This window comes from Strongylocentrotus purpuratus, unplaced genomic scaffold (assembly GCF_000002235.5).
Source record: "Strongylocentrotus purpuratus isolate Spur 01 unplaced genomic scaffold, Spur_5.0 spur5_scaffold_8, whole genome shotgun sequence".
Taxonomy (NCBI): Eukaryota; Metazoa; Echinodermata; class Echinoidea; order Camarodonta; family Strongylocentrotidae; genus Strongylocentrotus; species Strongylocentrotus purpuratus.
Genome location: NW_022145614.1, coordinates 32,313,563 through 32,329,480, shown reverse-complemented (window position 1 = coordinate 32,329,480; position 15,918 = coordinate 32,313,563). Strand labels below are relative to the sequence as shown.

Here is a 15,918-nt window from a genome sequence, read left to right as displayed (position 1 = left end):
CTTTTATAATGTCTTTGTTCTTCTTCAATATCTACTACGATGCTGTCATAATTGTCAAGGCAAAGTTTTCAATAAGTATTAGCATATACCTCGCTCTCTCGATTGCTATCGCAGCCCTAAAAACAGGATATCCCATCAGCGCTGACATAGCAACAGTTTACGATCCTTTAAACGATTCATGTGATGTGAACAATTCTTTGAAACAATTTCTCATTGATCTAGATGACATGATGGTAACAGTATATACTGAGATAACCATAATTGCTGTTGGTATATTGTGGAATATATGGTTGTCTATGGTTCCTCGATGTTTCTTGGATACCGCGAGTAGTCCTCCTGAGTTCGATTACTTTGACACAATCAACAGAAGACCATTCAGCAAAAGAATCTTAAATGCTTTGACAAATATTTACTTGAAAATCAAACTTAAATTTTGGAGAACAGGTTGGGACAATGAGCAGTACTTGTTACAACATACTACCACAAGTCACCAACGTTTCCCTTATCTACGTCCGATTCTTGTTCTGGCCATTATTTTGAATGTGATATATTTTACATTCCATATGTATGTATCGTATGGTGACTGGCTAAACTCTGAAAGCACAAGGACATACATAGGATGGGTCCTTATGATGGCTTTTTACATCCCGTTCATAGGTCTCTATCACTTTCAAATCTTCCTCTCGGGTCGTTCTAAAACAATTCTCCTTAAATATCCAATCACAGTGTCAAGTGGTCTCATACAGAGTCATGACATTGTTCTATTGTTGAGCGGTGGTGGAATATTTATGCTCAATATTTTTCGTTTGGTGGCGGCTATGGGTATCTTAATGCGCTTTGCTACTAAGGCTCAAGATGAGATAGCTCTTGCTGCTTTCTCTATGGTATACGCTGTTTTCCAATTTTACATTGTTTGGACAATGACGTCTTTCCTACTCATAATCCAACGCAGGAAATTGACAAGTGATGCAGAAGTCAAATGGGTTTCAATTTGCCTCATGTATACCTTTGTTGCAAATGCATGTAACTGGCTGATAGGTTTATTTAATGTGAGCTCATGGATCGAGCTGGAACTATACTATGGTTCTATTGGGAAGGTGATTGGTGGATCTGTAGAACCTATCATATCACTGTATGGGTTGCACGCAGCTATGATAGCTTATGGAACATATCAAGATATTAAAAAGGAAGTGTAAGATAATAAATTGTAACATTAAGACACAGTTTTTGTAGCATATTCTTTCAAAATCTAAATGTATTTGCTTATATTCACTTATATCATAGGAGTTTGTATGGCTATCATGTATTTAGAGTAAGTTAGAAAAACTCTTCATGAATCGACTATAATTTCTTCCCGTAGGGAGAATTCATCCAGATTGAAGGAAAAGTCTTTGATATGAATCAAAGATGAGATTTTTTTTTAGAGGTATGAAGGAGGATTGTTAAGCACATCTTCTCTGCTTAAATGTTAAGGCCACGCATAAATTGTTTTAATTGCTGAGTTGTATGGTGAATATACCAAGATGGCTGCAGATTGAGATGGAAATCATCAAATCAAATGCCATGGTATACACATGAGAAGTGTTCTTTAGATTTAATTTCTGAATAATAACAACAACAACAAACAAGACATATGAAATGTTATGATCACGTGCATATACTGTATGTCCAGGGCCCCGTCTTATACAGGGTTGCGATTGATCCAAGTCATTCCAAGTCCTCCAATGAATCGTAAGTTTGCAGTCTCCTATCTCTTATGTAAAAAAATGCGATTAATATCGATCCTTTACAAACCAAATATAAAAAACGTCTACCTGTACGTCTTATGTTGACGTACCAGTGCTGGTTAAATTAGGGGAACACGGGGAGGGGTAGGAGAGTCACCAAGATTTTGCTATTTCGTTAACATATCACCGGCTTACCACATCATGTAAATATTACATAATAACAATATTTTTATGGAGATGCAATCATGTTTGTCTAGTTATGATTCATGTATAAGTATTATTACTAGCATGGCGGATAATACAGTCATGTATATCAATATTTACGGTTATGTGTTTGTGTGCTATCCTCACAATTACATTTCGACTGTATGTCATATTTTGTCCCCAATAGTATACACTTATCAAAAGTATTTCATGAAGATAATAATTTTTTATATGGGGCTCTTAAACGTATGCCGATCAGAAGTCATATTCTTATTGTAGTTTTAAAAATATGTTTCTCTGCATGCAGCTTAACTGCAAATACTCAAAAGCTGGCTTTAAGATGTGTGTAGTAAATAAAAGTATGGTCGAAATTGGGTTTGAATAACTTTAAACGAGATATTTTCAGTTTGACTTGCATAACTTTAAAGAAGAAAATGATAATGATACAATTACAAAAATAAGAATTATCAATTACACTGTCATTGCAGATGAAGGGGGACATGAAAAACATGCATTTCCTTTTAACAATGTCAGCGTATTGTACATAAATAATGAGGAAACGACTAAATCAATACATACCTTCACCCTGCCCTGCATTTCAACAACAACCTTTAAAAAGGGAATTTTAAAAAGAGGATGTCACGTAAATACTTAAGTATTATGTACTTTTCATTGTCTATGGTATTTTTGTGTTGTTAATACATATTGGTACCTACAAAAAATACACATAGCCTAATTGCACTTGTATAGCACTCACCTAAGTATTTTATATTCACTGTGCTCTCTTCATATAAAATAAAGAGACAAACGTTTGGTTCCTGGATATTAATATAATATATACATATATCTTTCTTATATTGAGTGTAAAATTAGTCATTTTACACTCAATATATATATATATATATTTATTTTGTTCCCTGTAATATTGCTATCATGCTATTATACTATGTATGTCGTAGGAAACTTTTTTTGAATGAAGATATTGATTTTGCAATGATTTGATAAGGAAAATTGGTAATAATATCGTATAATGGTATAATATTATTGGTTTTAAGTAGGAAAAATGCAGTAGCTAGTTTTTATAATATGCATGTTTCTTTTATCTTTGGTGAGCTTATGTTACGATTGTAAAATGTTACTTCTTCTGTTACACCTTTCCTAATGTGTGGTTAAGCGGTAATGTTCATAACCACACAGAGGACTCCGGATTTTGTGTCACATCTTTATTGTAATTAATTTGAATCCGAAGTAGAATGAAGTACAGTATGACTGTATAAAGATGATCTATATATGTATAGTGATGAGACTACTACAAACCATACTGTTTGAATATCAAATGTAAGATACACAATAAAGCTCAACCAACGCAATGCATGTAGGCATCGTACTTAGGATTGATTTCGTTGTGCATTTAGTGAAATCAAAAGAAAGAAAGAAAGAAAGAAGAAAGAAAGAAAGAAAGAAAGAAAGAGGTATACAGACGAGAGACAGACAGAGAGACTGTATTTGTATATTTACTTGTATGCTAAATTTGAACTTTCATTTCACAAAAGCTAATGATAAATATACATGACAAAAGGAATATATTATTGATGAACAGGCCAATAAAATGCCAATTCAAACACATTAAAAATCGTATCTTACTAGGTGACTATTTTTTAAATACCTGGGGGGCCTGGGGTTTTTCACAAAGGCTAAGATCGACTTTGAGTTGGACGTAACTATGGCAGGCCATTCATGCCACTGGTTGCTTTCACTATTGGTCTTTCATTTATGATGTTTAGATATTATTTTCCCCTTCAATAATGAATTATTAAAAAAAGTAAATTCTGTAGATTTGTGACCATGATGTGTACGTCCCGTGAGAAACCGACGCCAGTAAATGGTGAGAGGAAACAATGGCATGAATAGCCTGCCATAGTTAAGTCCAACTTAAAGTCGATCGTAGTCTTTGTGAAATACTCCCCTGGGTGTAGGGTAGCAATTAAACCGCGAACCATGTGATCCACAGTCCGTTGACATAAGACCACAACACATTTACACATCACATCTATCATAACACTTGAATTTCAATCTAAACCAACTATCGAGATCATGACACCCATCACTACCTAAATGAAATGGACAACGATGCACTCCTTACGTCATGTTTAATCATAAAAGTATTTATGTCGATGAAAAAAATTAGCAAACTTTGAAATCAAATGCACATAAAAATTTACACAGGTATATTCTAAGATACAAGCAAAATATGTTGGCAGGAAAAGCGTGCTTTAAAATTGCAAACCCCTCCCCCATGAAATGAAACTTGACTGTCAAGCATTCACAGACATAATGTGTGGTGGTGGTGGTGGTTATTTTACCCGACTGCTAAGACAGCATATAAATGCTTAGTAGTAAGCAACCAGACGGCCGAGGGACCTGATAATGAGGATTAATGCCTTTAATACCAAAGGGCACTAGCGCATCGACTTGGTTTCGAGACCGGATTACGAGACCAATGCTCTACCGACTGACCTATCGCGCCTCCTCTAATCAATTATGTTTATCATTTTTGAGAGGAGAGGTTGCTCAAGAGGGCTCTCAATAATAGATTTGATGAATGAGCATAGAAATCAAAGAAAACAAATCTCCTTTAACACGATAAACTTTTAATTAAAACTGTCGAATAGAATCACAAAAAATCGAGGAAATAAAAATTCAGGCCTATTACCTACACTCAGTCAGAAATTAATGTTAATAAAAATTCGCTTATTTCGTTATCAAGAGAAATCTCAAACAGAAGGCAATTTTTTTTTTGTTATGAATTAAATATTAAATGTCAGATTAATATACAAGGCATTATATTTACTTTATTATCTATAGTCATCCCTGATTAAAACGTTTACATTTTAATTGTTACATGGTTCAATGAAGCTACAATAGCGTAGCTCTAGAGGAGAATCCTCGTCCACCCCCCCCCCCCTCCCCCCTCCCCCCCCCCCCCCGCGATCAATGGCACATGAAAAGGGGAGTAAAAGATGGAGAAGATGACATCATGATATCGGTTAGAATACATCTATATTCAGTTATTGTAAAGTCCACTGGAGAATAGTGCCTCAATTGGCCTACGCTAGCTATGCAGCTGCACCTGTAAAGTTGAACAAATATTTCAAACCATACTATTAGAGGGTTAATTCCCATAGGAATTTGAGAACATAATTCCAAGACTTTCTTGTTCTGTGACCAGATAAGTACCATTTTGGTACGGGTTTCAGCATTTCAAGCGGCGGTACGAATACCACACACATTGTCAGTTTAAAATGGAAGCCTGCCATAGCCAAACACGGCTCAAAAACCAATTCCCATGTACTTTGGGAGGTTTTTCTTCTTTTTTTAATCTTTTTCTATGACTTTACAGAACCATACTATTAGAAGGATTATTTTTTTCCATGACTATCCATGTCTTCAATAACCGTGGGAAAAGTTGCCGAATTAATTGTTTTTAGTCATTAATAGTTGGGTGAGGGCACGTATACGACCTGGGGTGGTTTAGGGGCTTTACCCGGGGGTAATGTAAGATCGTCCATGGATGGTAATGTACCATACTCTAGGTTTGGTATAGGAACCATGTCTGCCATCACCGGAGGGAGGGGAAGTGGAGCATTCTCTGACATAGCAACACCGGGTACCACCGCCGCTCCAGATGTTACAGGAGGTACTACCGTCTTTTTGCAGATACAACAGTAGCAAAGACATGATATGATGAGAATAGCTAGTAATACTGCAACAACCCCCACCACGAGGATGATGATTGTGAACACCCTCCCTGCAGAGAAAGAAGGGGAAATTGAAACAATGCGATATTTGCATAGATTTTCATTGACTTAACAGATTGTCCCAACTTTATTTCCGACTGTGTCTCCCCATCAATTTACTAGAAAACCAACCATGTGGTGATTTGGAAGTGATCTGACATTTGGTATTGATAGTTGTATTGATGAGAAATAAATGCATTTAGAATTTATAGCACGTCTAAACAATTAACACGCCAAATACTGAAGATATAAATGAGCACTTTTGTTTCCCTATACTTGAGAAACCTACAAATACATGAACTTGAAGAAGCATGGTGGGTCAAATTATTTGAATTATTAAACACATATTTCTTCTTTTAAAAGTTGCTATCCCCCTTTCATTATCTTATTTTGGTAACGAAAGAAATGCAATTAGGCAAAGAGAGGTGCAGACCAAGATGAGGATACTAACCTGAATCACAGTTGACACCAACATCAGAGTTGTAGCATTGCTGGAAGGAGGTTTGAATATAACACTCATCTAGTGTCGACTCCCACCCTCCACAAATAGGATGACCGGGTACCATCCCAGCAGACGAAGAACCGTACGATCCTCCCCAAACAGCTCTATGTATCCCATCCTGACCAAGGAAATTGACAAGAGTAGACAAAGAACTATTTTAAGTTGAACTAGATGTGTTAATAGGATACTTCCGGGCGTGTAAAGGGCAGGACAGAGAGATAGGGAGAGGGGAAGAGAGAGAGACGACGACAAAAGAGAGAGAGAGAGAGAGAGGGGGGAGAAGGGAGAAAAAAAGACAAAGAGAGAGAGAGAGATAGGGCTAAGTTGGGTCGAATTAATTATACAAACTTGTTGACAAATGGATTTGAGAAAAAGACTTTGAGAAAAGGAGGAAGAGATTGTCAAGTCTAGAGATGCATGAGAGAGATAGAGCGAGTGTGAGAGAGAGAGAGAAGGGGGGAAGCAGAAATAAAAGAGAGCAAGAGAAAGGAAGATTATTTTGGACAAAGAACCATGGTAACCATGGTGGTTATCATAGTTCGGTGTTACCATGTTTTTCAATACCAGGGTTATCATGATTCTTTGTCCAAAGGTAATTACATGGTACATTTTTATAAGGGGGAGAGGTGGGGTGGAGGAACATGAGGCATAACAGCAATAGATGGACGACAGACTTGAATGATTACAATATTACACTGTTCAAATCTTGCATCTATACTTACTGTATGTCCAAGATGTCTACAGACAACGGCTGCATCTTCATCATTCCAGAAATCATCACATAATGAACCCCATCGTCCAAAGATGAATACCTCAACTCGACCCTCTCGAGGAGATCCACCATCAGAGAGTCGAACTATAAAGTTGGTATGAAATATGCATTTAAAACAACAACCAAAAACGATGGCGAAAGACTTCAAATAAAATATGAAATGAAGATAGATAGAAGACGCGATAAATCACGATTCATCTGCATTTTGTTCGTATTTTTCTTTTAAATTGACATCAACTACTACTAGTTTCAACTGGGTTACCCACCTGCATGGGCATTGTAATACAAATGGTTGCACTCAATTGAGAATTTGAAATATCGATTTTGGTTGGTTAATATTCCGCCTTGCTAACAATATGTGAAGCAACAACGATCTTGATTGACCATTTTGCAATTGCTGAGTGTCACACAAAAATGTATCCATCTGAAGCTTATCAAACAATTCAAACAGAGAAGTATTCCTAACATTTTAACAATGCAATTATGCACAACTAGACAAAGACTAGAATTACTTCCAAAAAAAAGGGGGGGGGGGTCAATTTACAAAACACCATAGGTACTGGCCTTGAAGTTAGTAAACTAGTTAGAAGTTAGAAATTTTGATTATTTGGAAATATATTGCAATAGTATGTTACCGGTACTTGCTTTCACCTATGTGAGCTTTACAAATTAAAGCCGATTTACTTTATGAATCCAATAACCTAGATGTTGATGCAGATATTTTTTACTGGTATAATTAGTCAATACAACAATAAGATACTATAAAATAGATATGAATTATAAACCCAACAATATATGTAAGTATGGAAAGTCAAAATAAAAGAGAAAAACACAGAGATATAAACTTACTAATAATATCCTCCTGCATTGCAAGCTCATCAGACTCTGTAGTACACTCCACATAAGCCATTGATTGGCAGTTTGTATTATCCACATAGGATGCAGGGCAGTCTATTAGATAGGACTCCATGCCGTCACAATGAACACTACTCATCACTATATCACGTGATAGGGACTCGTTCAACTTTTCAGGAAAAAAAAAACGATAAAGAATGAGTGGAGAGAGAGAGAGATGAACAGAGCGAGAGAGAGAAATGAAGTAAGGATATTACAATATGACTTTTTCTTCCCTCTTTTGTGTTCGTTTGGAGCTGTTCTATTTTTTTTTGCATTCTCGGTGGATCCCATTTTTTGTGAGGGGATGGGACACAGAGGACACGTGCCCCCACGTAATGAGAGCTCCACGGTATTTATACAAAAACAATGACTGCCTGAAAAATATTTATAAAGATCAAGATAATTAGCATATTGAAGTGAATTTGAGATGCTAGTGGGTGTAACAAAAAAGGCTATATCCATTGACCTTGTATTATGGAAACAAGGCTTTGTTTTATATAATATACTCGATCCTCCTTATGCTACATAAAGTAATACTGGAGGGAAATCCTGTGTTACCGGTATTGAAGAGGTGGTGAGGACCGCACGATATCCAAGATGGATGCAAATTACTCTAGCATTGTCATAGGACCAAGAATTACCACAGACCAATCCCCAAGACTCAGTCAGGAACACTTCAACATGACCAGCGTCTGGACCATCAACTAACCTCGGCTTTCCATCTGTATGCCACACACATGAACAATTTAATTTCAAAATCGATTAACATTAGTGTTATAAATTTAGAACTAGGTTTTTTTAAAGACCTTGTCGAAACTGAAAAATGAAAATCATGAATTATATATCAACGAAAAACTTATAAACCATAAATTGTAATAATATCATGATGTGCAAGATTTTGTATCAAAGAACTCTGACTTTGTCTCTACGAGTGAAAATTGCAGCCCTCGTTTTGTACATTACGAATGTGTAGAGAAAAAAAAAACTGCCAGTTGCAAAATTCATATTTTAAAAGAAATATGACTGTAATTTTGCTAATAATTAACGATTTACCACTATAAGTTATCAACTATGACTATTTACAACATTTTGGCCATTTTAAACGTTTTGATATATTTCACCGAGCAAATCCCTGCAATACCCGTTAAATTCAACCAATTTTTTAATCGTGCTTCCACCGGAATTTCTACTGCAACATTAAAATGTCATGCACCAAAGGATATGGGCGCCACTCCCAATGACAAGTCCACCTGATTAACTGCTTTTATATATCTTTTTTTTCTTCATTCTAGCTCTGTTTTAGCTTCATCATCACTGGTCTTTTAACATCTTACTATGTGTTCATGTGTGATGCTCTGCTAATAACACAGTTTGTATTGCACATTACGTTTCTCTAATTATTATACACTGTTGCCCATTTCGTTTGATCGATAATTTTTTCCTCTTTTCATGAATCATTGATTGTCACAATAGGATTAAATCTTCATACATTTAGATAAAGTTGATAGCTTCTTAGAACTTTCTCTACCAATCTGAAGAGTTATAGATATTGAAGTTCAGAGAAGATTAAAAAAAATTATATCACGAATTAACAATATGGTAACAATGAATTATTTAGTAAAACGATATAAATAAAAAAACATCGTTCAAACTTCATGGGCAACAGTATTTTCAATACAATAGAATAGAAGTAATTACATGAGGGTACGTCTTGGTATTGATGAGTACAGATTACACCCGCTGCTAGATGGCTGTCCAAGTCACACTCTACTTCATCTTCCCAGGCATAGTCTAGATCACAGTATTTTAGATGACTTTCAAACTCACTGCATTGTAGTGAATGTATATGATAGTCCAGTGCATCGTCCGTATCAGGAAGCTGTAAACAATGGTATAGAGTTACGATTGACATTAATCGCGGATAGTAATTGTAATAAATCGCAACTATTTGATGATAAGAAGGGGCCCTGATGTAACAGGTAGAATAGCGACCATCATGGAAATATACTTCAACAAAAAAGCTGGAAGCTTGAGTTTAAGTTTGCTTCATATCATATCATATTAATATTAATGACAAGATATATGTTGCTACATAGTGGGTCTGCAATATTTTGTATACTACTATGTCATCAATAAAATACGAATTAAAAAAGCTAATGGGCCCTGTTTCATAAAACTTGATATCAATAAAAAAAAATTAAAAAAAAGGTACAAGCTATTATTATAAGCTACTGATATCATGGCATGTGGCTGCATGGCTGAGAGCTAATTTGTCATAAGAATTTAGCATTTGTTATAGATTTTTAAAAAATTATGAAACGGGCCCCAGGACCGGCAGGCAGGTGTGTGAGCAGTCGGATGTCACTACGGTTCGCGGCCAAAAGGCTCACAACGCACCGCAGTCTTCAGAAACAACAAAACAAATCCAGCCGCAGTCTGGTTGTAGCTAGGTGTGTCTGCCTGGATTACATTTGGCCTGCGATTAGTCTACGGGCCCGTATCCCCTTTTCCTTGCGGCCTCTGTGCAGAGGCAGGAGGCGGCCGTGAGATTTTCGTAGGGATTAACGGGCTTCGCGACCTCAACAATTTTGTTTCGCGGGAAGTTATACAAATTTGAAAAATCGTAAGCCCGTAGCCTGTAGACATGTCGTAGGTGGCATTTCACAATCCCCGCTCGGGCATCGCGCGGAGGCCTGGCGCTGATCGTGCAGCAAACGGGCTCCGTACGATTTCCATGCGGAGGCTGCGGAGACTGCACGGCTACTGCACTGAAATTGCACGAAATTAAGCATTGTTTAATTGAATTTTCTTCACTTTCATGTATGAATACAAATGATAGTGAATTTACGAAATGAAAATAGTCATAAAGTGGTTACAACAAATCTATGCAAACAGAGCAAGAGGGTGAAAGAAATCCAAATATGTGACATGTAAAAATGATGGGTAGAACAGACAAGAAAGGACAACTGACAGACATATCCGAACCATGCATGCTATTACATGCTGTACTAAATAGATATTAAACAAAACAGCCTTTCTTTAAAATATAAATAAATGCTCAGCTTACGTTTTGAGTAGCTTCGATGGCGCCATAATATCCCAGCTGAATACAAACTGTGTTTGCCAGGGACCATGACCAGTCATCAGGACAAACTTTGCCCCAAACTCCTCGGTAAAAGACGGCAACAGTTCCACTGTAGGAGTCTCCATCGGGAACGAGTTTAACGTCGCCATCTAAATAAATAACAGAGATGGAAACATAATATATAGACACTGAGGGAACCATTCCAAAACAGATATAGACCAAGTGAGTTAGAGAGAGAGATAGAGAGAGAAAGAGAAAGAGAGAGAGAGAAAAATCAAAAGAGTGTGTGTAAGAGAGAGAGTGTGTGTGTGCGCGGGCGTGTGTGTGTGTGTGTGTGCGTGTGTGTGGCGTGTGTATGTGTATTATAGAGCTACTGTTTGACCTATCCAGGCGCGGATCCAGGGGGGCCGAGCGGGCCTTGCCCCGCCCCCCCCCCCGCAAAAAAAAAAGGAGAGAGAGAGAAGGAAAAGAAGGGAAAGGGAAAGAGGAGAGAAAGGAAAAAAAGAAGAGGAAGAAGAAAAGAGGGAAGAAGGAGATCGGGGGGGGGGAAGAACTTGCCTCCCAGGCTGTTGCCTCCCCCCTCCCCAATCAAAAATTAAAAGAGAAAGAAGGTAAGAAAAAGAAAAAGGAAAAAAAGGAGATAAAGGGAAGGACAAAAGAGGAAGAAGAAAAGAAAAGAAGGGGGATATCAGTTGCAATTAGCCTCCCCCTCCCCCCCCCCCCCCCCCCCCGTCCCCGCTAAAAAAGGAGAGAAGGAAGCAAAAGGAAAAGAGGAGAGCTAAAAGGGAACAAAAAAGAGGAAGAAAAAAAAGAAAAGGGAAAAAAGAAGCGGAGATCTGTTGCGGTTAATCCCGCCAACAATGTGTGGAGCGGGGTGGGGACCAAAATGACCTTGCCCCTCCCCCCCCCCCCAGCAAACCAAAAAGAGAGATAAGGAAGGGAAGGGAAAAAAAGAGAATGAAGAAAGGTAAGGGATATCAGTTGCAATTTTCCCGCCAACTAGGTGTAGATCGGAGGGGGGGGGGGGGGGGGGCACTGGCGTACTGATAGGGAGAGGGGGGGGGGGCTTTAGAGAAATAGAATTCAAACGTGGTTTATTTCTAATTCCATAACGGTGGTTTACAAATAATGCTGAAATGAGATAATTTTCCGAGATTTTTCCTCACTTTATGCGTTTGATGGAAAATGACAAATTCCTAAAATTACAGCCAGGCAAGAAAATGCTTCTTGAGATGCCTACATATCAGGGCCCGCTGAACGGCGGGGATCGGGATCCTCGAGCCCCCCACACTTTCTTTGAAAAAGTATATTAAAGAGAAAGAAAAATAAAAAGAAAGAGAGCGAGAAAGAAAAAATAGTTAACTGCCAGTGTCACATTATAATGGGGTATCAAAATATGCTCATCTGACCATGATTAAATGCCTAAAACCCAAGGGCTCTGCCCCCTGGTTTCCACCTAGGGCCCTAAGGCGGGTCCTTAGATGCTCATCTGACGCTCATTTAATGACCAAAACCCTTGATTTCTGGGGGCTCTGTCCCCTGGACCCCACGCCAAATAGTGTCCTGCCAGTGTCACAAATAATAAGAAATCAAAAATCAAGAAATCTGACCGTAATTAAACGCCTAAAAACCCTGAGCTTCCGGGGGCTCTGCCCCCTGGACCCAACCAAGAGCCCTAAGGCGGGCCACTTGATACTCATCTGATCGTAATTGAGTGCCTAAAACCCTTGAGATTCCGGGGCTCCGCCCCCTAATTCCCAAGCCAATTAGTGACCTTTCACTGTAACAATAAGGTATCAAAATAATGCTTATCTGACCGTAATAAAATGGATAAAACTCCTGAACTTCCGGGGCTCTGCCCCATGGACCCCGCCTAGTGCCCTAAGGCGGACCCATGAATGCTAATCTGACCGTTAAAGCTTTCGCGCTTCTCGCGGGATGGGGGGGAAACATAATTCAGACGAGGATTATTTTGGGGAATGGTACAACGAACCGTCTTCTTTCTCTAATAATTTATTGAAATGTCAAAGCTTCCGCGCTTCGCGGAGGGGGAAAACTCGCCCCTCCCTGCACCCACCCACCCCTAATTACGTCACTGCTGGTCACCATTACGTACCAATATTTGGCTGGCATAATTTCAAATTTGGGCCCCCCCCCCCTAAGAAATCCTGGATTCGCGCCTGGACCTATCTATGGTAGACAGACGGACAAACATACTGAAACAGAAAGTTATGGTTACCAATGGGAAGAGGAAATGAGAGTGAGATAGCAAGACTGATAGGAAGAGCAAGGCAAAGACAGAGAGAGAGAGAGAGAGAGATAGAAAGGGAGGGGGAGTGTGACAATATACATGTTTGGGCAAATTATACTTTTTAGAGACTGCAAAAGCGTCGATGATTTCCACATTGAAAAACTGTAAATTCTAAGTATATTTCGTCGTATCATGTTAATGGCGAAAAATATTACTTCAATTCAGTTAAAATACGCCAAATCGAATCAATAAACAGTTTAGTACTATTTAGTTATCGTTTAGTTTAATAGTGAGAATTCGATAGATAATTAAAGGAAATGAAGACTCTGTATATACTTTCACGGAGGAGAGCTTGAGAGAGAGCACACTCAGCACCACCGATACGTTGACAATGACTGGTCAATTCCCATCCAGTGTTGGGTACATAGCACTCCTGTAGTCTGTACTCATTACCATAACAGTCTAGCCCTGACCAGATGAATTCAGTCCCATCATGTATTTCAATCTGTTAATATCATTCAAGAGGGGGAAATATTGATTATACATTAATCAAACACACTTTAGTAGTAATAATAGTAGTAGCAGCAGTGGTAGTGGTAGAAGTAGTAGTAGCAGCAGCAGTAATAATAGTAGTAGCAGTAATGGTAGTAGAACGGTGGTGGTAGTAGTAGTAGTAGTAGTAATGGTAGTAGTGGTGGTGGTAGTAGTAGTAGTAGTAGTAGTAGTAGTAGTAGTAGTAGTAGTAGTAATATTATAATTAGTAGTAGTAGTAGTTATATAGTAATAGTAGTAGTGGTAGTAGTAGTAGTAGTAGTAGTAGTAGCAGCAGCAGCAGCAATAGTAATAGAAGTGGTAGTAGTATTAGTTGTAGTTGTTGTTGTTGTTGTAGCAGCAGCAACATTAGTAGTACATACTGAAGAAAGATAGGCTCAGTCAGAGGGCAAACAAGTTCTTTCATTGATGTTGTTAATTAAAAAACAAATTGTCTAAAACTAGAATGGTGAACTTATCTTTATTCAGTTTCTTCAAAATATGAACATTTAGTTATTATATCGCAGGCACGTCATGTAAATAACATGTACTTGATTAAAATACATGTACATGACGTGCCTGTGATTCTATACTGTACTTCGATTTCACGGTACCTCATTATCTTTTTGATAATAAAACTAACATTAATGATAATATTTGATATTACCCCTGCTCTTCTAGGCTATCGTGTTCGGTGCTAACAAAACTCAAAGATTTCCTTCCAACCGGTACCCACTTAAAACCTGATGGAGAGTGGCAAATGTAGATTAATTTCTTGCCAAAGAACATAAGATCTGCGGCAGAAATCGAACCGTGAACCCTGTGTTTCACAGTCTGACGACATATACACTAGACCACGACACCTCTATAAGTTTAATCTGTTCTCTCATAAACAAATTGAAAGTAAAATCACATGAACTTTTGCCTAAGCAATATTGCAAGTACATTTTTCCCATTTACTAAATTACGAACAGATTCCCATATTTCATACATCATTCATACTATTCGTGACAAAAAATACAAGAATCAAGTCTTTAACATTGTACAAACAACATATATATTAAGTAACATAGATCAGAGAGAGAGAGAGAGAGAGAGAGAGTTAATAAGAGGCCAAGTCGATACTGTAAGTAATCTCTGATGAGTGCAAGTCATTTATCCAGTAATATGAATGATAGCGAAAGACATCTTACCTTAAATTACAAATATATGCAACCAGTAAATATTGAGATTGCCTGATGTATAAACATCCGTAACAGTGTTAAAAGCAATTTCATGTTCATGTGGAGTTTTGTTTGTCACAAATCTGATTTCCAGAGGTTTGCAATAGCCACTCTTCGTAGATGCTTCAAAATGGATCGAGCTTCAAATAAAGCAGAAATCATTCCCACTGTGCAATACAGCAGCATGCTGCTAGTGACTATACTGGCAAGTATTGACTTTTGTTTTTCTATCTTTAAGGTATTACCTGTTATCCCTGACACAGGGTGGGATGATGATGGCCGAAACTTTACCTATGCAATCATGCAATTGTGTTTTAGTTGCCTCTCCTTCTATGTCATTGTTTGTGTCGTGTGGACTATCAAGAATCGCGAGACACTTCATCGTCGTCAACAAGTTTTCTGGCCGATGCGATGTCGACATTGTGCTAGGGCTATTGGCCTCATATCTCAGCAGTCTCGTGGTCAAAGTACTGATGGTCCAAAAGAGACATCCCAAATGTATTTGACTCGTCGACGGTCACTACCAATACTCCCTTCAACATGTTCCAAAGGTGACACATCTCTCGAATCAACTGAATCAATTGTGTCTAATCATGAACAAATTGCACAAACTGTAAATGAGATATCCAGTGATATGCAATCAGTCAGTAGAAATTTGGAAGCGCCGCTGGCACAGATGGAGTCCATATATTCCGCCACATTAGATATGCAGGTCGAGAAGACATGTTTGCTGAAGTCCTCCGTATACAAAAGACCTCATAAATCACTTTTGATACTTTTTAACGTGTCTGGAACTATCGCACTACTTACTCTTCCATTAGAAATAATTGCTGGTATCATCTGTCTTACAGATAGTAATGCTTCAGATGCACCAATGGAACTCAAGTTTAATTTGGTATGCGAGGGAGTGTTTAATATCCTGCTGGTTA

At 38.0% G+C, this 15,918-nt stretch overlaps 1 protein-coding gene across 1 annotated transcript; it reads right to left on the bottom strand.

The window, feature by feature from the left end:
• Positions 1–4,933: 4,933 nt before the first annotated feature.
• LOC105445590 (egg peptide speract receptor-like) lies at positions 4,934–15,410 on the bottom strand. Its single transcript, XM_011681309.2, has 9 exons — positions 15,249–15,410; positions 13,572–13,740; positions 10,967–11,133; positions 9,598–9,778; positions 8,458–8,621; positions 7,852–8,026; positions 6,953–7,086; positions 6,180–6,348; positions 4,934–5,739 (listed from the first exon to the last, which is right to left on the bottom strand). The coding sequence occupies exons 1-9, from the start codon at positions 15,408–15,410 to the stop codon at positions 5,423–5,425; spliced, it is 1,638 nt and encodes a 545-aa protein (XP_011679611.2). The 3' UTR covers positions 4,934–5,422.
• Positions 15,411–15,918: the final 508 nt, after the last annotated feature.

What these genes read in the sequence shown, in the direction of transcription:
- LOC105445590 (XM_011681309.2), bottom strand. Translation starts at nt 15,410, where the DNA reads ATGTCGACATCGCATCGGCCAGAAAACTTGTTGACGACGATGAAGTGT. An exon ending in TCAAGCTCTCCTCCGTGAAA is followed by an intron (nt 11,134 to 13,571) that starts GTATATACAGAG and finishes TTATTTATTTAG; the next exon opens with ATGGCGACGTTAAACTCGTT. An exon ending in AATGCAGGAGGATATTATTA is followed by an intron (nt 7,087 to 7,851) that starts GTAAGTTTATAT and finishes CCAACTTTATAG; the next exon opens with TTCGACTCTCTGATGGTGGA.